This window comes from Lampris incognitus, chromosome 2 (assembly GCF_029633865.1).
Source record: "Lampris incognitus isolate fLamInc1 chromosome 2, fLamInc1.hap2, whole genome shotgun sequence".
NCBI lineage: Eukaryota > Metazoa > Chordata > Actinopteri > Lampriformes > Lampridae > Lampris > Lampris incognitus.
Genome location: NC_079212.1, coordinates 16,030,984 through 16,053,472, shown reverse-complemented (window position 1 = coordinate 16,053,472; position 22,489 = coordinate 16,030,984). Strand labels below are relative to the sequence as shown.

Below are 22,489 nucleotides of genomic sequence, written 5' to 3'. Positions count from 1 at the left end.
TATCATAAGACCTGTTACTCATCAGCCTGGGTTTGGCAGTTTTGGCACCAATGGATAAGTTACTAGCCAGGAAAACGGTGTCTCAAAAACCGTGGGCTGTAGCATCATTTGATGAATTAACATTTCATTTTAACACTCTATCCCCCTTCTACTTTCTCAGACATGCCAGCATATCACAATGGGCATGTGCCCCACTTTAGACAATGTCTGACCTTTTTGCTGCTCTGTCATTTACATTTAAGGCTAATTGAACTCATTCATAGAGAAACTGAGTGCAGTGTTTTATAAGCATGTACAAAGGGCTGGGCAATAATTCAATATTATCATTAATTTTCTGTCAGCAGTGGTGTTTATCCGGATTATTGTTGTCTAAATTAATGATAATGAGAAATTATTACCTTAAATTTCTCACAAAATGAGGTCTGAAATATTCAATTCAATTCAATTCAATTCAATTTTTTGTCATTAAAAACAATGTGCAGGCACGTGTTAAAAATGAAATGAGGGCTGTGGCTTCACCAAACAGTGCAAGACAGACACAGACAAACACAGCAAACACAATATAAGATATACACACATGAAGACCAAAAGCTAAAAATAAGTTAAAAGAGCAGGAGTACAAAATATTTTAAAATATCTACAGACATTCAGTGGGTAGCCAGGTTCAAGTAGGCAACAGCTTGTGGAAAGAAGCTGTTTTTGAGCCTGGTAGTGCGGGCTCTGAGGCTCCTGTAGCGCCTCCCAGAGCGCAGGGGGGAGAATACTCCATGGTTGGGGTGGGTGGGATCTCTGCTGATGCTCAGACCCCTTCGAAGGCAGCGTTTGTGATAAATGTCTTTTATGGCTGGGAGCTGGGTACCGGTGATATGCTGGGCGGCCTTGACGATCCGCTGCAGAGCTTTCTGTTTGAGGTAGTATTATTTGAACTAGTTTTTGGATTGATATCATACTGAAATTTACCAACCAGTTCAATGTGATAAACCTCAGGTGGATTCTTAAATACAGTATATTTGCATGTGTAAGCGGATATTGTGATATTGTCCAAAATTCTCTATGATTATTGTGACAATATTTTCCATATCACCCAACACTACATGTACATGTGTCCATGTGTGAGATGAAGGGTGATGATGAGGAGATGGAATTAACAAGAAGGAGCTGAAACGCCCACTGAGCGAGCTGGGGAGTTGTTATCGAGCTCCATTTGACACAAAGAAGTAGAAACAGAGAGGGGGAGAAGGGAACAAAAAGACAAAGAGAAGAGGGAGAGGAGAAGAATGGGATCCTGTAGTGTGAAATGAACGTCTTTGACGCAAAGAAGTGTGTTCCCCTGATGGGCTAAGTGAAGATTAGCATGATAAGAAGAGCTTTGGAAGCACCAATAAGAGACGGCACCACGCAGGAGACACATGGGAGTTCTGCAGTCCTAGAAGTGCAGGAACAGACTACTGATATGAGAAATGACAATATATTCAATTAAATGGATCAAGAATTGGTCCGAAGTATGTGGGCTCTCAGCAAATAGGCTTATTCTGTGTGAGATTCTGCTGAGTTTCTTATTTTTTTATACCTCCCTTCCCTTCTGATTATCTCAAGTTGTTGCTCTGGGGTAATTTAACCTCACAATATTTCAAATCCTCCTGTGTTTTGGCACAACAGATTTAGCTGAGCTCGCTGCTTTGGAGCTCCGGTCTGTAATTCCATTGTATACAGGAGGGAGGAGGAGGTTTTTTCTCTTCTGTTTGGGTTTGATACCAAGTTTCTTCACAAACCAGCCTGCAGTGGATGGCTAAAGGAATCGCTGCTGTTTGCTTTGAGTCACTGCTTCAGACAGATGACAGAGGCCCTGCATGCCTTATAGAGATTAGGGTAAAGAAAATAAAGTCATTAAAAGTGACATTTCCTTCATGACGACTTCGTTTTGGAAAGCTCCAGATTCCACTAATAAATGGGTTAGTTGCTACTTATCCTTGGATCTGAGTGGCTATAGGATGGACTTTATGGAAGCCAGATGTGCCTCTCTGAACATAACTTGCATATGTTTCACATGTAAACCAGACTCTGTAATGACTCTCTTGCTGCCTGCAGTAATTCCAAAATCAACTTATGGACATGGCATGGGGCACAGGACAGCCTGCTTATTAGATCTTCAAGTAGTACCTTTGTTTATCGCCAGGACCCATGTTTACTGCCTTTCTAACCTATAGCCCCAGTAAAACTGATGCATTTACTGGTGGCCTAAACGAAGACCTTTCTGCAGGCGGTGTGCCCATTTTCAACACTCACAGTATTGTGCCATGAGTCCCAGCCAGCTCTAATTGGCCAGCTAAATGGGGTTGCAGTGTAAATCTCCCTATGTATAGGAGATAATGACGCCTTTCCAATAGCACTTATATGGGCGCTAGGAGGGGTGTGCGTGGTGGACGAACGGCAGGAGCAGGGGCACTGAGGCTGGCATTGTGGCCAGGCTGAGAATGCTGAAAGAGCCCTTTGTCAACCGGGTTTCAAATTAGCCCAAATGCATCAGGGAGACAACAGAGGGAGGGGGGGCTGAGAGAGGATGGGAATAGTGTGAAAAGCGAACGAGGGAGAAAATCCGTTAGTAAAGCAAGTATGGCGTAAATACAGCCGATCAGAGTAAATACAGCCTCAACCGTTGCTTGCGTTGCTTTTCAGTCTAATCACACTGAGTCAGGAGGGTTTATTCTACAACAAATATTTCTCATCGAGGGTAACAAACAGTCATATTCTAACTGCAGCCTTTGTATTCAGCTTCATCTAAAGTTTGTTTGCCACCTGCATTTCTCCATAAAGGCTCTCTTTGGTTAGAGGGAAACTTTGCAGGTCGTGAACTTCCATGGTTTCAAGGTTTGTGCGGGTGTAACGATCGCTAGGCCTCTGGCTATAATCAATTTAGGAGCAATATTAGATTTAAGTGATTTAGAGCTATATATCTGTGCAGGGCAGGTTAGTTAAACTGATAAGATTTTCTTGGACAATGTCTCTTTGTTGACCATGGTGTAAACCATTGACCCCCCTCGAACCAAACATCATCAGTCACCAGGTAATGTAGTCCTTCTGCCAGTTCATAGAGCTGAGACCTCGCTCAGTGTACATTTCGCCTAGCAGATTCACAATCAATTGGTTATATTCAGCTTTAAAAGAAGAAGCAGTATTTACCATTTCTGATAATTATGTACATGCGTCACATTTTAATCTCCCATGGAGTCTCTCACGCCCCAGATTCACACAGTGTTTCAGCAGAATGTGAGCCCTGGGTGCAGATAAGCCTGGTTTGACTACCATGCAGTGCGGGCTACAGGATTAAAACCCACACAATGGGCCAGTAACATTGTAAGGAGGCGCACACTAATAGCCATGACTCCATTAAACTCAATCTCATGTCATGAGAGGAATCTGCCTCCAGTGAAGGCTGCCTACAATACATTGATATGAAGCAGCTATTCCCTTCACCAGCCTCTTAGGAATTTACCAAGAAAGACCAAAGATAAGAAAGAAAAAAATGTCATAATTGCATGCATTGCCTAATCTTGTATTCACTCGTTATTCACGCTTGTACAAAATTTGGTCCTCGTCTACATTTGGTATAACTATATGTAAATGCTCACCGAAATCTCTATGCATTGGTGTAACTGTAAGCGCTGTAGTAACATAGGACCTGTTGTCTGACCCGTTTTCACTTGCAGCTTGCAGCTTGTAATTACTCAGTTATTGGGACCATGTTTCCCTCACTGAAACATTACATTTGTACACTCTGCTTTTGCCAATCACTGTAACGAGGAAGTTGTTCAGCTGTTAAATGTGATTGGTTTTCCACATGATTTGCACAGTAGCCAGTGCTCTTTGCCATTAAACTGCCCCCTTTTAGCTCCTGACCTTGTTCATAACCCCATAGACTTGGCAGAAACATGGAAGACTGGGTATGGGATCAAGAATCAGGAACACTTCATTTGTCACGAACGAAATATCGTTTCCGTCAGCCCACAGCAGTGCAACACAAGGACAAAAACACATATCCAAAAACTACAAGAACACATGTATCCAAACTAACACATATATCCAAATTAAGAACACATATATCCAAACTAAGAACACACATATCCAAAGTAAGAACACATATATCTAAACTAAGAACACATATATCCAAACTAAGAACACATACAGTGGTGTGAAAAAGTGTTTGCCCCCGTCCTGATTTCTTATTTTTTTGCATGTTTGTCACACTTAAATGTTTCAGATCATCAAACAAATTTAAATATTAGACAAAGATAACACAAGTAAACACAAAATGCAGTTTTTAAATGAAGGTTTTTATTATTAAGGGAAAAAAAATCCAAAGCTACATGGCCCTGTGTGAAAAAGTGATTGCCCCCTAAACCTAATAACTGGTTGGGCCACCCTTAGCAGCAACAACTGCAGTCAAGCGTTTGCGATAACTGGCAATGAGTCTTTTACAGCACTGTGGAGGAATTTTGGCCCACTCATCTTTGCAGAATTGTTGTAATTCAGCCATATTGGAGTGTTTTCGAGCATGAACCGCCTTTTTAAGGTCATGCCACAGCATCTCAATTGGATTCAGGTCAGGACTTTGACTAGGCCACTCCAAAGTCTTCATTTTGTTTTTCTTAAGCCATTCAGAGGTGGACTTGCTGGTGTGTTTTGGATCATTGTCCTGCTGCAGAACCCAAGTGCGCTTCAGCTTGAGGTCACGAACAGATGGCCGGACATTCTCCTTCAGCATTTTTTGGTAGACAGCAGAATTCATGGTTCCATTTACCAAAGCTAGTCTTCCAGGTCCAGAAGCAGCAAAACAGCCCCAGACCATCACACTACCACCACCATATTTTACTGTTGGTTTGATGTTCCTTTTCTGAAATGTTGTGTTACTTTTACGCCAGATGTAATGGGACACACACCTTCCAAAAAGTTCAACTTTTGTCTCGTCAGTCCACAGAGTATTTTCCCAAAAGTCTTGGGGATCATCAAGATGCTTTCTGGCAAAACTGAGATGAGCCTTTATGTTCTTTTTGCTCAGCAGTGGTTTTTGTCTTGGAACTCTGCCATGCAGGCCATTTTTGCCCAGTCTCTTTCTTATGGTGGAGTCATGAACACTAACCTTAACTAAGACAAGTGAGGCCTGCAGTTCTTTGGATGTTGTTGTGGGGTCTTTTGTGACCTCTTGGATGAGATGTCGCTGCGCTCTTGGGGTGATTTTGGTCGGCCGGCCACTCCTGGGAAGGTTCAGCACTGTTCCATGTTTTCGCCATTTGTGGATAATGGCTCTCACTGTGGTTCGCTGGAGTCCCAAAACTTTAGAAATGGCTTTATAACCTTTTCCAGACTGATAGATTTCAATTACTTTGTTTCTCATTTGTTCCTGAATTTCTTTGGATCGCAGCATGATATCTAGCTTTTGAGGATCTTTTGGTCTACTTCACTTTGTCAGGCAGGTCCTATTTAAGTGATTTCTTGATTGAGAAGAGGTGTGGCAGTAATCAGGCCTGGGTATGGCTAGAGAAATTGAACTCAGCTTTCCAAAGATGTGATAAACCACACTTAATTTATGTTTTAACAGGGGGGGGGGGGGGGGCAATCACTTTTTCACACAGGGCCATGTAGGTTTGGATTTTTCTTTTCCCTTAATAATAAAAACCTTCATTAAAAAACTGCATTTTGTGTTTACTTGCGTTATCTTTGTCTAATATTTAAATTTGTTTGATGATCTGAAACATTTAAGTGTGACAAACATGCAAAAAAATAAGAAATCAGGAAGGGGGCAAACACTTTTTCACACCACTGTATATCCAAACTAAGAACACATATATCCAAACTAAGAACAGATATTTCCAAACTAAGAACACATATATCCAAACTAAGAACACATATATCCAAACTAAGAAAACATACGTATATTTAAACTAAGAACACATATATCCAAACTAAGAACAGATATTTCCAAACTAAGAACACATATATCCAAACTAAGAACACATATATCTAAACTAAGAAAACATACGTATATCTAAACTAAGAACACATATATCCAAACTACAAGAACACATATATCCAAACTAACACATATATCCAAACTAAGAACACATATATCCAAACTAAGAACACATATATCCAAACTAAGAACACATATATCCAAACTAAGAACACATATATCCAAACTAAGAACGCATATATCCAAACTAGAACACGTATATCCAAACTAAGAACACATATCCAATCTAGAACATGTATCCAAACTAAGCAACAAAAAAATCACTGTCCAAGAGAGCGAACGCTAGCCAGGATGGCTGTCGGAGCTGCTGGTCTGCATGGGCTAGCAGTTAGCTTAGCCTGCCCCACTTCCGCATCCTGTCTGACTGCCCTCGGTGTTTCTTCTTCGGGTGCACCTCCGGGCAGGGCCATCGTCCTTGAGCCCACCAGACGCAGCAGACCAAGCTCCCCCAGCCGATCCAATGCCAGCTCTCCCAGCCGGACACCCTCGACACACCTCCCCACACTCCACACAACAACATCAAAAACACAGTCAACTCTAGGCAAGGCCGCCGCCAGACCGCCCTCGGTGTTATCGGAACTGCCAGTCTGCATGGGCTAGCAGTTAGTGTAGCCTGCCCCGCTTCCGCATCCTGTCAGACCTCCCGATCATGGCTTCATTATGAGGATGAATGTGAAATAGAAGGAGACCAGCGAGGTTTAAGCCCATCTTGAGGATGACTATTGTTTTTATTTCAATCAAGGTAGCTGAGGCAAGTGTAGGCTTATTACAGGCTATAGGTTTTTCAATGCTGAAAACAGTATGACATTGTTGAATTGTAGATTGCAGTAAAGAAATCTGAGTGGCCGATCAGTCTTTATGGCGGTGTTCATGCTTCCTACCTGGATCTTTATGTTTAGAAGGTCAAGGTGACTGGCTGGGGGAACCAGCGGTGCGTGGTCTTTGTTCATCCTAAATATCATCTTACATGAGCTTCACGTTGTAAAATTCCCCAAGGGTCCGGGATGGGGGCGCCTGTCAATTACCTTATTATTTCCTTTGAAAGTAATGCCAAGACTGATTGCTTCCTGCCCTGTGACAGTAGGGAGGGAGGAGAGAGGGAAGAATAGGATGGCAGACAAGGAAAAGGTTCAACAGTCAGATCAGAGAGGGATGAGTAAGGGTAATGAGTAAGGCAGCAGAGGAAGGAAGAGTTGTTGAGTTTAGATGGAGTTGGGTGCAGTAAAACACACAGCAGGGAAAATATGCTGATTCTCCCTAGAAAAGTGCTATTTCAGTCTCGTCTGGCCTCCCACTCCTAAATATGTTTGCAGCAGCCATTGCTCCCAGCCCCGATATGGGTGCGAAAAACACTACAGATGTTCTGTGGGTAATCTGGCCACCCCGCATGAGCTTACCTAAATCCCGGCCCCCATTACCAGTTACGGCCAACCAGCTGCTTAATGACCGGATAGATTGCAAGCTATTTTTAGGCTGTAAAGTGGCGCGTCTCTTAAATACATTTAGGAGATTTGCCGTTGATCGCTAATGATGTTTGTCTTTTGGTTACAGCTTTAAGGAAGCACTGGATCTGTGTTATATTTGATTAAAGCAAAGGTCCAGCACCACCAAAGTGTTTTTTTTTTTTGTGGCAGATCGATAGGTGACTAGTAAGTCAACAGTAGCTGTCAGGCATTCATCCATGCTCTCTCTCTCTTGTACACACTCATAGAAACACACACACTGACATATTCACTTAAACTAATGTGTGCAAACATGGTCACGTGCACATTTCTCCACTCTCTCTCTGATCCAAATGACTTCCGGACATGCACAGAATCACTAATTCATAGATTCATGCATGGGTTTGCAAAATCCCCCCCGTGGGCTTCTGCAGAAACACGCATGGTATGCAAAGTAATGTACTCCCTCACACGCACTTGTAAGAAAAGCTTTCTCACTTTCTAATTTTCTCTGAAAACCCCCAAGTGTGACCTTGACTCCCCCCCCCAATGCCGTCTTGGCCAGTTCTATAGAATGACAATCGCCTGAAGCAAAGAGACAGATAAAAGAGGGTCTATTTTTCACATTCTCAACTCTGACAGTAGTAAGGGGCCCCAAGAGCTTCAGTATCCTTTCGCTGCTTGGTCTTAGATGACAGTGGTGGGGGTTGTGCCGCATTGAATCTGTGATTCTCTCCTCACTCCTGCAGCTAAGCCTGATTTGGGCCCGTCTCCCCGGCATCAGATTTAACATGGGCTGACATGAACTCAGAGCTACAAAGCTACCCTTTCCACGGGGTATTTCCCCCCTCTTCTCCTCATCTGCTCATAGAGTTGCATTGAAATTAAAACGGCGCTCTCTGCAATATCGTCAATAGAGGCGTATGTGCAGGATGTAGCGGCGCTGCCCCGTGTCCCCTTCCCGTCTATCTGTAAAGTGCCTTGACCCGAGCAGTGGATTCAACCATGACTGATGCAGAGTTGGCTAAAAGCAGCGGGACACACTAAAAGCGAGACAGGAGAATGACGAGATGGAGGTGGCTTAAGAGACGGTGGTAGTTAAAAGCAAAACGGGAGTGCAAAATGGAGGTCAGCGATGAGAGAAAAAAAGATGTCTGGCGGAAAAGGGAGACATTCAGACTGTCTGCGCTGACATATCATACAGCCTCGTGCCATCTGGGACTCTATGCCCTGCTTTCAAGGGAGCGAGAAAAAGGTGGCAAACGTGGCCTTTATGGGAACGTTAAAACCAGAAAGTATTAGAACGTACCTAATCTGGAGTTGTGCTAAGCCTTAACCTCTGTCACCTTCTAAGTGATATAGCTGCTTTCTGTGAGAGAAATAGTAAAAAGGGCTCAAACAAATTGAGAAATAAGTCTTTGCTCAGATTTAAGCTGGCTAAGCTCCAGTGTGCTGTCTGGGCAGTTTTACCAGTGGAAAAGAAGGCTTTAAAGTTGAAAGCGAAAGTTGGTATAGTGAAGTAAGCTATTCTACTGTGTTATATGAGGGAGGTGCGACTCCTCTGTCAACCATCTTGTGTGTGTGTGTGTGTGTGTGTGTGTGTGTGTGTGTGTGTGTGTGTGTGTAGCTGTTGGGCTAGACCTGTGGTGTTGGCGTGCCCGGTGTGGGGGGGGGGGGTCATCGCCACCAACCACACAAAGCTCTGTGCTAATGAAAGACTTCCCATTGACCAGGTCTCTTATGGTGGTACTTCACAAGTCATTTAATTCTCCACCCCCAGCACCTATCAAGCCTTCCACCACCTCCGTCTCACACACTGACACACACACACGCATACACACGTGCACACACACACTCACAAACATTCCCCAGGGGAGGCCGTGTCCCTCGCCTGAGCAAACGTTACTCATACTTTACAGCAGACGTGCACACTTCTACCATTGCCCCTGGTGCGTTTACTTGGATCAGCTTCTGTCAGGCGGTGAAGTAGTATCCCCTCCCCCACCCTCTGTGGGCTTCGGCGAATCAGGGGATGGCGGATGAGATAGGGGCAGCTCTTCATGAAAGCAAGGTGAAAGGTCAAGGCCCTGGAAAGCATATTAATCTATGTGGAGGAGGTTCCTAATCACGTTCAGCGGTGTCCCGTATTCATCAGCACCAAATAGCACTGACCCTCCAGCTGAGACACCTAACCCCGAGCAGGAAGAGACCTATCCCACCAGCTGGCGCGCCACCGTTAGGATTAAACACAACCGTTTCCCCTTCTTTTATTGTGATGGTTTGCTGAAGAGTTATTCAGCATTCAGTGACGGGCAGACGGCTGTCCGATTCAAGTTCTTGTCCCCCTCTTGGCTTAATTCAGCAGTGTCTGCTGAATGGGGTAATGTTTGATGTAGGCCTGCCATATAAGGCTTAGTGGCCGGCCCAGTCTGGATGCTGAGCACATGCATTATTCAGTAATTCACTAGCGTTAAGGCTTTGGCGCTAGCAGCAAACACCCACGCTCATTAATCATGCAGAAATCCCAATATGAATGCAGCTTCAAACGTCACAATCAGCCCAGTTTTACACATAGTGGTTAAATATTACACAGCCAACAAGCAGTGTGTGTTGCTTACCGGCGGGTGTTTTTTAATCCTTAAAAACACACTTTTTGCACGTGTTTCCCTCAATGCAGTCGCCAAATGAGCTGATAAAGTCAAATTACAGATAAATCAGCAAAATCAATAGTTTTGTTTTTGACAGGCACATCTCTTGAGGGACATGAGAGAGATATTATAGAGGACCCATCTTTTTTTGGGGGGGGGGGTTTCCCCCGTTTTTCTCCCCAATTGTATCTGGCCAATTACCCCATTCTTCTGAGCCGTCCCAGTCACTGCTCCGCCCCCTCTGCCGAACCGGGGAGGGCTGCAGACTACCACATGGCTCCTCCGATACATGTGGAGTTGCCAGCCGCTTCTTTTCACCTGACAGTGAGCAGTTTCACCAGGGGGCGTAGTGTGTGGGAGGATCACGCTATCCCCCCCCCAGGTGGCGCTAGTGCAGCGACCAGGACACACACCCACATCCAACTCCCCGCGTGCAGACATGGCCAATTGTGTCTGCAGGGACGCCGACCAAGCCGGAGGTAACACGGGGATTTGAACCGGAGATCCCAGTGTTGGTAGGCAACGGAATAGACTGCTACACTACCCGGACACCCATAGAGGACTCATCTTAGTATTCTAAACATTAGCCTCTGTTGATCCAGTTATGTAGTTTAGACTACCTTGGTCAGCATATTACATAGTCTAATACTGTTTGTAGTTATGTCTTTATTTGCACATACTATAATAGCCTGAGGATGGACAGCGTGTGGTTCAGGATGTGACGTGAGAGTGGGGGCTGAGTCATGAGAGCGACAGGAGGGGGCCACTTGGCATGTGATTGGGATGCAAATTAACCAACTCTATGTTATTTGATTTGTTCTGGCAATCACGAGAGAGACGGATATGCATCACACACAGACACACACACACACAGACACACACACACACACACACACACACACATTCTGTGCCTGTTAAGAGAGATAATTACAGTGGGACTAATGTTGATAGTAGCTCTTTTGTCACCTTTTTCTGCCACCAAAAAAATGTAGACCAGGTAACACACATGGAAGTACACACACACACACTCACACACATGCTCAAACACACACACTAAAACCTACGCGCCTTCATGTAAATAGGAAGGTGTACAGTGTATGCTTGAGCACAAGCAACTTAATCCCCACGTAAATTGAGAGTCAACTTCAAATCCATTTCACCCGCATGCCCACTTCTCTCTCAAATTACTCTCATACAACCCCCCACCCCCACCCCCAACACACACACACACATGAATTCATCTAGATCAAAAGGGGTGAGGGGCATCTTCTCTCAGCGAGTAACGCTTTAGTTCAGAGCTTTCATCTGGTGCTGTTCTCTGAGCCGCCATCTTAAGATGTCCCCCACCCAGTTCTGAGGGACTGTAAGTTTGGGGATAAGAGCTGAAAGGCTGGCCTTTTTGAAGGGTGGGGGTGGACGGTGATAGAAGGCAATAGACGGAGGGAGTAAGGACGCAAGCTGGTGTCTCAGCAGGGCCTATGGATTTCTTCGGCTGTCAGTTTGTGTCTCCCTGCCAGAAGAGGAGGGATTTATCTTTCTCCCCTCTTTCTCCTTATACATTATTAATGGGTTCTTCCTTGTGCAGGCACGTGATGCATCCAAATGCACTTATATTTCCAGCATTTGCACTTCTCTCCAATAACTATTAGGCCAACAAGATGTTCACCCAGTGCCTACTTGGATGATGTGTAGCTGCACTCTGTTGGCATATTATTTCATTGACCTGCCGTATTTAAAGTATTGCTATGAGCAAACCCTCCAAAGTAAGGACTTAAGGAAGACTGATTTGTGGTTGCAACTAAAACCCACTACAGACATCCAATCATAAAATGTGTGAAAGTCTGTTATTTCCTCTCTTGTTTTGATGAGTCCCTGTAATTACATTTTGACAGATAAGGCGAATGTAGCTCCCTGGGGCCCATTAGACTATTACAGAGCCTCCTTGTCTCTGTATGTCTCACAGTATGTGAGGGCTAAATGTGCTTTATCCTCTTCGGTGTCATCAGAGCTGACAGGCGAGCACACTTGTGGCCTCTTGCCCAAAGAGACACCTGGCACCTAAAAACACACACACACACACACACCACATGCAAAGAGCATGGCCAGATGGGTGCACATCCTTATCCAGGAAGATTTACAGTGTCAAAGATCAACACTGACACAATCACTTACACTAAAGCAAACACGTTGAGTCAACAACCATCTCTCTTATCCACATTCATTCATGTGAGATCTAAATACTGATCACTGACAGCTCACCTCTCCCTCCCTCCTCATCTCCTTTTCCTCTCCTTGCCCCTGCAGAATAGCCAGATGGTGGAGCTCCAGAGGAGTCGGCTGCACGATGACATCAAGGAGTATAAGTTCAGGGAGGCCCGTCTGCTCCAGGACTACACCGAGCTGGAAGAGGAGAACATCTCGCTGCAGAAGCAGGTCTCCATGCTCAAACAGAGCCAGGTGAGGGATTTACAAGCCACACGTACCTGTGGTCACGCTCTCATCCAAACAGGTAGGAGGTAGGAAAGAGAACGAGAGCAGAACATGCACTCTTGTAAACTCTTTCTGCCCTCCATCATTATGGCCCCTATAGCAAATCGGGCCACTGGTCGTGAGGCTCAATCTTCTGGTTACAGCAGATTCATCCAGTAGCTGCTGGTCTCTCATTTAAGATCGTTAATTGACAGACACATGTGCACCATAACATAATTTCTGACTCAAGCCCTCTAGGTTCCCTACCTCTCACATATCAGATTTTAATTTGTCTCCCATTGTCCTGTTTAGACTGCCCAAAGGAGCTCAAGCAGTGGAATATTGAGATTTTAATCCCGATTTAAAAAAACAAAACAGAATAGCACCAGTCATTGTTTCTTTTTTCCAGTGCCTGGAAAGAGACTCACTGCATGATTAGAAACTAGTTTAACTAAGAATTTCGGGATAATCCTAGCTATCATTCATCCAATTAGAGATTGTCTGTTTTACTGTTTAAAGTGCATGGCCCGGATTTATTCAAATTGCCGGCCAGAATTAAATAATTAACCCCCCTCCCAGCTCAGTTTGATGTTTCCACATTTATCTGGGAGCTGTTAGTGCCCTCTGTATTGCCCCTTTCTCTGAGGACTAGGTTTTCTGTATTTCAGATAAAAGACTTTTAAACAAACAAGTACCTTTTTCGCTGGCCAGCAATGACGGATTCCCAAATCTAATCAAATCAAATGCGAATTAGAAAGGGAAGTCAAAAAGGTAAACTGTTGATTAGACTGACGGGGAATAATTCTCTGCTGTCCAATGTAACTACGCCTCCTTTCTTTTTTAGCACATGTGAGCTATCGTTCTGCCTCAACTTTTATATTAAGTTTACTTACATTTTTGTGTCCCTGTACCACGCCCAGGTGGAGTTTGAGGGCCTGAAGCACGAGATCCGTCGTTTGGAGGAGGACACCCAGTTCCTTAACAGCCAGCTGGAGGATGCCATCCGTCTGAAGGAGATATCTGAGCGTCAGCTAGGAGAGGCCCTGGAGACCATCAAGACCGAGCGTGAGCTGAAAGCTTCCCTGAGGAAGGAACTGTCCCATTACATGGGCATAGGAGACTCTTTGTACCACAGGTAAAGAGTGCATTCATTGGGTGTCGGTATCAACACACCAGCCACCACATGCCGAGGAACACCACATAACGCCTTTGTTTCTTTTTCTCCATTCCCCCACCCCTGTTTTCCCTCAGCGCACTTAACATCTCTCTGGACTATCTCAAGTTTTGTGATGACGCCACCACTGAACCCAACAACGACGAAGCTCTTCACGGATACGAGAATGGCTTCAGCAAGCTGGCCAGCACCATCACCGAAGACAACCGCGACTCCTCGCCCAAGAAGAATGAGCTGTTCCGTCCCGCCCCAAGCCTGGTGGATGACCTGCTAAGCGAACTGAACATCTCTGAGATCCAGAAGCTCAAACAGCAACTGGTGCAGGTTGGTGTTTAACCACCATGACTAAATGACACAGTATCTGTATCTGAGGTGGACCAGACAGTTCCTCAAAATTGGAGCTGTTTAAAAGGCCTGAATCCATCTCATTATGATGCATAATGTGTCACTGGCCCTGACAAGAGAGAATCAATAGCTAGCCAGTAGAGCAAGGGGCAAATAAAATACCATGAAAATGCCTTTAAACTTCCTCTTGGGTTTTCCTTTTGGGCATACTGTATTGAGTATGAGTTATCTTTCTTCATCTTTTATTCTAATTTCCTAGGATATGTTATCGTAATTGTGTTCATTTAAACATTTGTTGTTAGCACACCATTGCACAAATCTCATGCCAAGCTAGATTTAGTTGATGTCAAGTAAATCTCCTAACAAGGCGTTGGAATCATGTCCTTGACTTGGTTTAAAAGTATATTGGAGGGAGGGAATCACTGGAATGTGTCCTGGCTAGATCTTGGGTCAGGCTGTTGCCTGCTGGAATGTAAATCCCGTTAGAGCAAAGTTAATCCAGGGGGAGACACCCCAGCCCCTGCTTCTCCTTAGGACTGAGAGGCAACGGGTGGCGGCACCGGTGGACCTGCCATCTGCCAACACATCACACCATGAGGCCAAGGCCACGCCTGATCGGTGGCTATGGTTACTATTTTATGTACCGGGTACCTGTGGATGGTGATTGTTTTGTGGACTCGGGGATTAAATGTTCCATGAAATGGCATTTAGAGCACTGCAAATTTCCGCGATTTGACATATAACCAAATGAAATGGAATGGTTGTGGACATCGATATGCTATTGGCTAGTTTAAGTTTGGCGGAGAAGATTCTCTTCAGTCTTCTCTCAATCTCACTCCCATATTCACTGGACATTTTCCTTAGTGTCAGGAAGAAAAAGTCAGTATTCCTATAAACACCATAAAACAAGATCTTTTTTTCATTAATTTCTAGAACAGAGATGCAAATTAAGTGTAGCTAGAAGAGGTAGCAAGGATGAAACTACATATTTTATTTCATGAAAACTTTAAGTATTATTTTCCCTTTAGCATACTTAAACATTTATGTCAGATTCCTGTGTGAACTTGTGGTTACCTGTTGCCTTTGTATGAACTCTCCTCTGATACTCCATATACCCTAGTGAGTCTGTGAATCTGGCTGTGACAAGGAGTGATGTTTGCCTTAAATCAGTAGTATGTCAAGCAGCCAGCCCTCTGAGTCACTTCCAGGTCACTTCCCAGATTACAAATAGGAATCAGGACAGGGGTAAAAAAAAAAGAAAAAAGGCTGCCATCCTCTGTTGCCCTTCTACCTCACCTCAATCTATTGATTAGGAGCTAACTGATCAATGCTGCACATCCACTGCTAGTGTGTCACCCCACACCGCAGTCATAGACAACATTTCTTTTCTTTTTTTTTTTACACTTTTTATTTTTAACAGCATTTAAAATACAAACAAAGTACAGAACAAGAGGTCTCGCTTGTTATCGTCCCAACTCCAAAAACAGGTATACAGGTACAGGTCATCACACAGGGATTTCAGCAATGTTGCCTAATGAGAAAGAAGAGAGAGAGAAAAAAACCTAATCAACAACAGTTTCCTTTAAGTAGCAATCCCATTTTTTTCCAGTATTTTCCCCCTTTGTCTTTCTGTAGATGAAGGGTGAAAGTCATCTTTTCCATGGAGCATATATAATTGACAATTCCAGTAAAAAGGTCCATATTTGGAGGATTTCTCTGCAGCCAACATTTGGTGACAGCTTTTTTAGATGCTACTAGGACATTTTTCAGGAGATAGGCATCACCTTTCCATAAGTTTTTAGGGGGAACTCCCAAGATACAGAGAGGAAAAAGACACATCGATATTAAAGCCCAGGATCCTTGATATCAAACGTCCTACTTTCCCCCAAAAAGGTTGAATACGTGGACATGTCCAAAATATGTGGGCATGGTCCACTTGCATTGATCCACACTCTCTCCAGCAAGGGTGAGTCACAGACAACCTCGAACAGCAAGCTACAGTCAGATCCAAAATGGCTGCTAAGGGAATAGGATGAATAATGGTGCGTGCTGGTTGCCTTCGAGCACTGGTACTGTAGTGGCCTACAGGCCCTCTTACACATTTAGCTCATGTCACCCCACATTAGAGAATGACAGATGAGTGCCAGTGGTAAATGTGTGAAGGTGTCAAGACTTTGAATTTAATTACTTGAAAAGCAAACACAGCTTGAGTCTGACATGTTAGTGAGAATTTCGTGGTAGGCGATGGGAAATCCCTCACAGCATCATGCGGTTTTGTCCTTTATTATTCCCTTTATTTCATCGGTTTACACGTTTATTTCATCAGTTTGCATGTGGCTTTGTCAAATGTTGACATTTATGATTGTCAAGCTCTTGAACAAGTCAACACACATCTTAATTAGAACTAGGGGTGGGACGATATGAACATGTCATGTCGGCCAAAATAATTGCGATTCACGATATTAACCCGATAATCATCAAAATATGCTTAAAACTCCAAAAATGGCACTAAAACATACTGGAATCACTTGAAATAAATATTTTTATTGCATGACAGATAGGACACATCTTTTTTTAGTGAAAAACAAACAAGGACAGATTCAGGCCTTGATCACACGTATATGGATATTTTTCTAAACGGATATTTTCCCCCTCTGTTTTAAAAAAAAAATCCCCGTTTTAGTGACCTAAAATGCTGTTTGCATGTGGATGAGAGGCCAGAATGTACAGGGAAATGTTCGTTTTGAAAAATATCCATATTAATATGGACAAGGCATGAGACTCTCACCAACACCCAGCAGGCAATCACAATGGAAACTTGCTCTCCTACGGCCAACAAAACCTCCACTGTCATACTGGTCACACTGGGCACCAGCGGGACTATCCGGATCCCATGACGGATGGACAGAGGTGGTGTCTCTAAGGACACCATTCCTTTTGCGAAACAACCAACAAAAAACAGCAGGACAGTCACCAGTCAGCCAACAAACAGAAGAAATACATACCTGATCATGCTAAAAAGACAGTTGGAAAAAAATGAGGAAAAAAATGTCTGAAGTTAGAAACAGCGTACAGTCCAAACTCTGTGCCAAACAGTCACCACCACCGCCTCCACTCACACTCATGGAACTCCCAGCACACAGTGCAGAGAGAGAGAGCTAGACAGCTTTTTCAAGTCACTAATGTGAGATATTCTTGATTATCCCCATTTTCGATTATCCCGATAATGGAAATTCACCACGGTCAACTTTTCTTGAGTGTCTTTTTATCGTGATCCGTGATAAAATCCTATATCATCTCATCCCTAATTTGAATCTCCTCTTCAAGATATGTACTGCCATAATCGATCATTTATGGAAACCATCCCAACCATTTCACTCTTATATTATTCACACACCCCAGTCCTTGAAATAGCTCAGTGCTAAGGCTGGCACAACTGCGTTTATGTGAGTGAAAGGGGACCCAGCCTGGTGTTTGCCAGCTCTGAGCTGAACCTCGTCCAACCGTCTTTCAAGGTCATCCTGACTCTGATGCTGGGCTCTCTGGTACTTGGGTTCGCATACTTCGGCTAGGATTACCACATGACAACTAATCCATTGATCTGATAACATCTGTTTGGGTAAAAAGAAGGAGTCATTCACATTAGCAAGTTACTTGAATCCCCTGTCTAGAAAGGCATATGTAATAATTACATGCATGCATCCAACAAGCCAATTATTAACTATTTATACCAGCAACACTTGTAATAGCTTTCTCTGCATTCACATCATCAGGTTACTGGAGTTGTCCTACTGGAAATGCATATGTAAAATTATCTGCATCCAATAAGCCAATTATCAGCTATTTACATCTGTGATACCATCGCATCTTCCTCTTGTCACATCTTGCTTTCTCACTTCCTCAAATTTCAGATGGAGCGTGAGAAGGTCAACCTACTGTCCAACCTGCAGGACTCTCAGAAGCAGCTTGAGCAAGCCAACGGGGCTCTGTCAGAGCACCAGGAGAAGGTCAACCGCCTCACAGAGAACCTTAACGCCATCCGTAAGCTCCAGGCCAGCAAGGAGCGCCAGTCAGCCCTAGACAATGAGAAAGAACGCGACAGCCACGAAGATGGAGACTACTACGAGGTGGACATCAATGGCCCTGAGATCCTGGAATGCAAGTACAAGGTGAGATAGGAGAATTTCTTCTCACTGTGAAAGGACAGTTGCAGATAGTCAGGACAGGGCATTAAAGGGAAATAGTCACGAGTTTCAACATTATCTCTATATATATATGTTGTAGGGATAACACTCCATTTCCAGCCATGATACTGAACAGTTTTTTGTGTGTCTCAGAGACAACGCTGAAATTGTGTCCGCCAGTGATGTCACTGGCGTACAATCCACATATGTGAATCCTTTGGCCGCTACCTTCAGTGGGCTCCATTGAAATAGTCTAAAATTGTATAAGAAGACTGTTCAGTGTTATGGCTGCTAATGGAGTGTTTTCCCTACAATATAGAGTATATGTGTTGAGATAATGTTAAAAAACGAAGTTGTCAGGGGTGTCCAGGTGGCATGGCGGTCTATTCCGTTGCCTACCAACACGGATTGCCGGTTCGAATCCCCGTGTTACTTCCAGATTGGTCGGGCGTCCCAACAGACACAATCAGCTGTGTCTGCGGGTGGGAAGCCGGATGTGGATGCGTTCTGGTTGCTGCACTAGTGCCTCCTCTGGTCGGTCAGGGCGCCTGTTTGGGGGGGAGGGGGAACCAGTGGGAATAGCATGATCCTCTCACGTGTTACATCCCCCTGGCGAAACTCCTCACTGTCAGGTGAAAAGAAGCGGCTTGTGGTAGTCTGCAGCCCTCCCCGGATCGGCAGAGGGGGTGGAGCAGTGACCGGGATGGCTCGGATGAGTGGGGTAATTGGACGGGTACAATTGGGAAGAAAAGGGGTAAACCAAAACCTTATTTGCCTTCAAGTTAAGTCTAAAAGTAGGGGTCAAGCTCAGTGTTTGGATGTCCAATAAAAATGATCATTGTCTCTTTCAGTCTTGGTACATTTTGAATAAACATTGTTGTCAACTTGCTTCTCTAGGTTGCCGTGTCTGAGGCAGGTGAGCTGAAGGAAGAGCTGAAGACTCTTAAGGCGGAGTACCAGGCCTGTAAGTCACGTTATGAGGAGGAGCGCACGCATCTGGAGAATGATGTCACAACCTTGGGGGAGAAGTTGGGTGTCCTGGAGTCAACCTTTCGTACAGAGAAAGAAGAGAAATCTCGGTTGGAGAAGGAGCTGCGCAAGGTGAGGACTTGCTCTTAATTATAGAGCATTCTGTTAAACTGTGCACTCTGTCTTAAATGTGAAATATAGTTTGTATTTGACACCAGGTGTGTCAATTCAACGGATTGTCTCCAGACAAAGGAAAACAGTCATGGTTTCCATTATTATCTCTATATATACTGTTGTAGGGATGACATTATTAGCTGCCATAATACTGAGCGGTCTTCTGTGTTTCTCTGAGACACAGTTAAAAATGGGACATTTTTGCATTCACTGATTGTCCGCCAATGACATCATCAGTGGACACAATTGCGGTGCCATTTCAGAGACACACAGAAGGCTACTCAGTGTTGTGGCTGCTTATGCGTGTTATCCATACAACAAATAGATAAGAGATAATGTTGAATATCGTGAATTTTTCCCTTTAAAGCAAGACATAGTGGTTAATTGAGGTATTTCATTCTGTGTGTGTGTGTGTGTGTGTGTGTGTGTGTGTGTGTGTGTGTGTGTGTGTGTATTCAGGTGAGTGATGTGGCAGGTGAATCCCAGGGCAGTCTCAGTGTGGCCCAGGATGAGCTGGTCACCTTCAGTGAAGAGCTGGCTACCCTGTACAACCACGTCTGCATGTGCAACAACGAAACACCCAACCGCGTCATGCTTGACTTCTACAAGGAGGGCAAAGGGGGTCGTAGCAGTCCAGAGGGCCGTGGCCGCCGATCTCCCATCCTGCTCACCAAGGGCCTGTTCCCAGAGCCTGGCAAGGGCGACTTAAGTGACGGAGCCCCATCCCCCATCTCCTCCCTGCCTTCTCCTGTGTCTGACTCCCGCCGTGAGCCAATGAATATCTACAACCTTGTGGCCATTATCAGAGACCAGATCAAGCACCTCCAGCTGGCGGTGGACCGCACCACGGAGCTGTCACGCCAGAGGGTGGCTTCCCTCGAGCTTGGCACCGTGGCTGACAAGGACAAGGAGGCCTGCATGGAGGAGATCCTCAAATTGAAATCCCTGCTCAGCACCAAGAGAGAACAAATCGCTACTCTGAGGACCGTACTCAAGGCCAACAAGCAGGTCTGTCAGTCTGACCGTCCATCTGCCACATGCTCAGAATATCTGGTTGACTCATTCAATGTCAGCCGCAAACATTTGTCTCTTAACACTGAAAAATAGCAACAGAAGACGAGGGGGGCTAAGGATTTTATGCCTGTTCAGCTGTTGTAGCACAAGTACTGTAGACAAGATTCGCAACAGTCTCGTTGGCGGAGACGGCAGCATTGTAGCATCAGCTGCCCCGTGTTTGAGGGTAGCCAGGGTGGAAGGAAAGCCCTCCCAGACAAACCACTATAACCCAGGGGCAGAGTGTATTTCCAGTTGCTGCCGGTAGCTCTTTGAAGGTTGTGTGTGGGGACTAAGAACCTGACCATTTAAAACACAATCTGGAGACTCACACATAAAAGCCTCTCATTAGGCAGGGACACCTGTGTTTTGTTTTTTAAATAGCAAGTAACAAGTAACAAAGCCAGCCAAAAGGTTCAGAAAGCTTTAGTACAGGTCACGGCACAACTTTAATGATATATACGTAGCATAGAAAACAAAGCTCACATGGTCCATATTAGGAGACTATTTGAGTCTAGCGACAGGAAAGATCCCCCCCCCCACCCACCCACCTTCCTACTGTAGTCTGACCAGTTGTTCTTGTTGCCCACCCACAGACTGCTGAAGTGGCACTGGCCAACCTAAAGAGTAAGTATGAGAACGAAAAGGCCATGGTGACAGAGACCATGATGAAGCTGAGGAACGAGCTCAAAGCCCTCAAGGAAGACGCTGCCACCTTCTCCTCTCTCCGGGCCATGTTCGCCACACGGTAAGAACATGCAGCTGACTACACAGTGGACATGATAGGTGGTTCTCTCTCTCTCTCTCTCTCTCTCTCTCTCTCTCTCTCTCTCTCTCTCTCTCTCTCTCTCTCTCTCTCTCTCTCTCTCTCTCTCTTTTCTCCCCAATTGTATCCGGCCCATTACCCCACTCTACCGAGCCTTCCTGGTCACTGCTCCACCCTCTCTGCCAACCCGAGGAGGGCTGCAGACTACCACATGCCTCCTCTGATACATGTGGCATCACCAGCCGCTTCTTTTCACCTGACAGTGAGGAGTTTTGCCAGGGGGGTGTAGCACGTGGGAGGATCACACTATTCCCTCCAGTTCCCCCTCTCCCCCGAACAAGCGCCCCGCCCAATCAGAGGAGGTGCTAGTGCAGCGACCAGGACACATACCCACATCCGGTTTCCCACCTGCAGACACGGCCAATTGTGTCTGTAGGGACGCCCAACCGAGCCAGAGGCAACACAGGGATTCGAACCAGGATCCCCGTGTTCATAGGCAACGGAATAGGCTGCTATGCTACCTTGACACTCCTCTTTCTGATTTCTATCTCCTCTAAGGCTTGCAGCCTGGCAAATAGTGCCTTATCACTTTAGTGCCACAGACATACCTTCCAAACGTCACAAAAATTTGGCTTCTTAAATTCATTCGGGTGGAGCTGCTGCAGCACATAAGCGGTCTTTACCGTTTACCCACATGGCCCAGCCATGTTGTGTTACTGCACATGAGCTCGAAGTGACAACAGTAACCCTATAGACCTGGTGTCATGAGGCCATCTGGCTATTTTTGTGACATTAAAACACTGTTAGCACTACCTATAGCATACCAGGACCATCTACAAAAACATCTCTGTAAGCTAAAGCTGTGTTTATCACAATGTAATCCATAGTTACCATATGGTAGTTTTGTGTAGAAGGCATTATTTTGATATGACAGGTTTAGGGAGGGTATTGTTTTTTTCTAATTGTGGATCTGGGGCAGGAAGGGATAACTTCCTCATGTTGGCCCTGACTGGGGATCCGAGGAGGTTTATAATCTCTGTATCATGTAAATGTGTCACTTAAGCAATGTTTTTGACCAGTGACTCGGATGGGGGGGGGGGGCTGCGCACTAACCCCTTACACGCCTGCTAAGCTTCCTGATTCCTGTAAGAAGCAGGGCAAAGGTTCTGTGTGTGTAATCCCCACCTCAGCCTGGTCTGGATTATTCACTCACCCCTCAGCAATAAGTAACCTTAGT

The 22,489-nt window shown here is 44.9% G+C and overlaps 1 protein-coding gene across 1 annotated transcript in view; it reads left to right on the top strand.

The window, feature by feature from the left end:
* LOC130108447 (protein bicaudal D homolog 2-like) overlaps window positions 1-22,489 on the top strand; it is a 60,196-nt gene that overhangs the window by 25,268 nt on the left and 12,439 nt on the right. Inside the window, exons 3-9 of the mRNA XM_056275372.1 lie at window positions 12,423-12,575; window positions 13,508-13,722; window positions 13,839-14,085; window positions 18,018-18,275; window positions 19,188-19,391; window positions 19,893-20,441; window positions 21,083-21,234. Coding sequence (XP_056131347.1) covers window positions 12,423-12,575; window positions 13,508-13,722; window positions 13,839-14,085; window positions 18,018-18,275; window positions 19,188-19,391; window positions 19,893-20,441; window positions 21,083-21,234 — 1,778 coding nt within the window. The remainder of the gene's footprint in view (window positions 1-12,422; window positions 12,576-13,507; window positions 13,723-13,838; window positions 14,086-18,017; window positions 18,276-19,187; window positions 19,392-19,892; window positions 20,442-21,082; window positions 21,235-22,489) is intronic.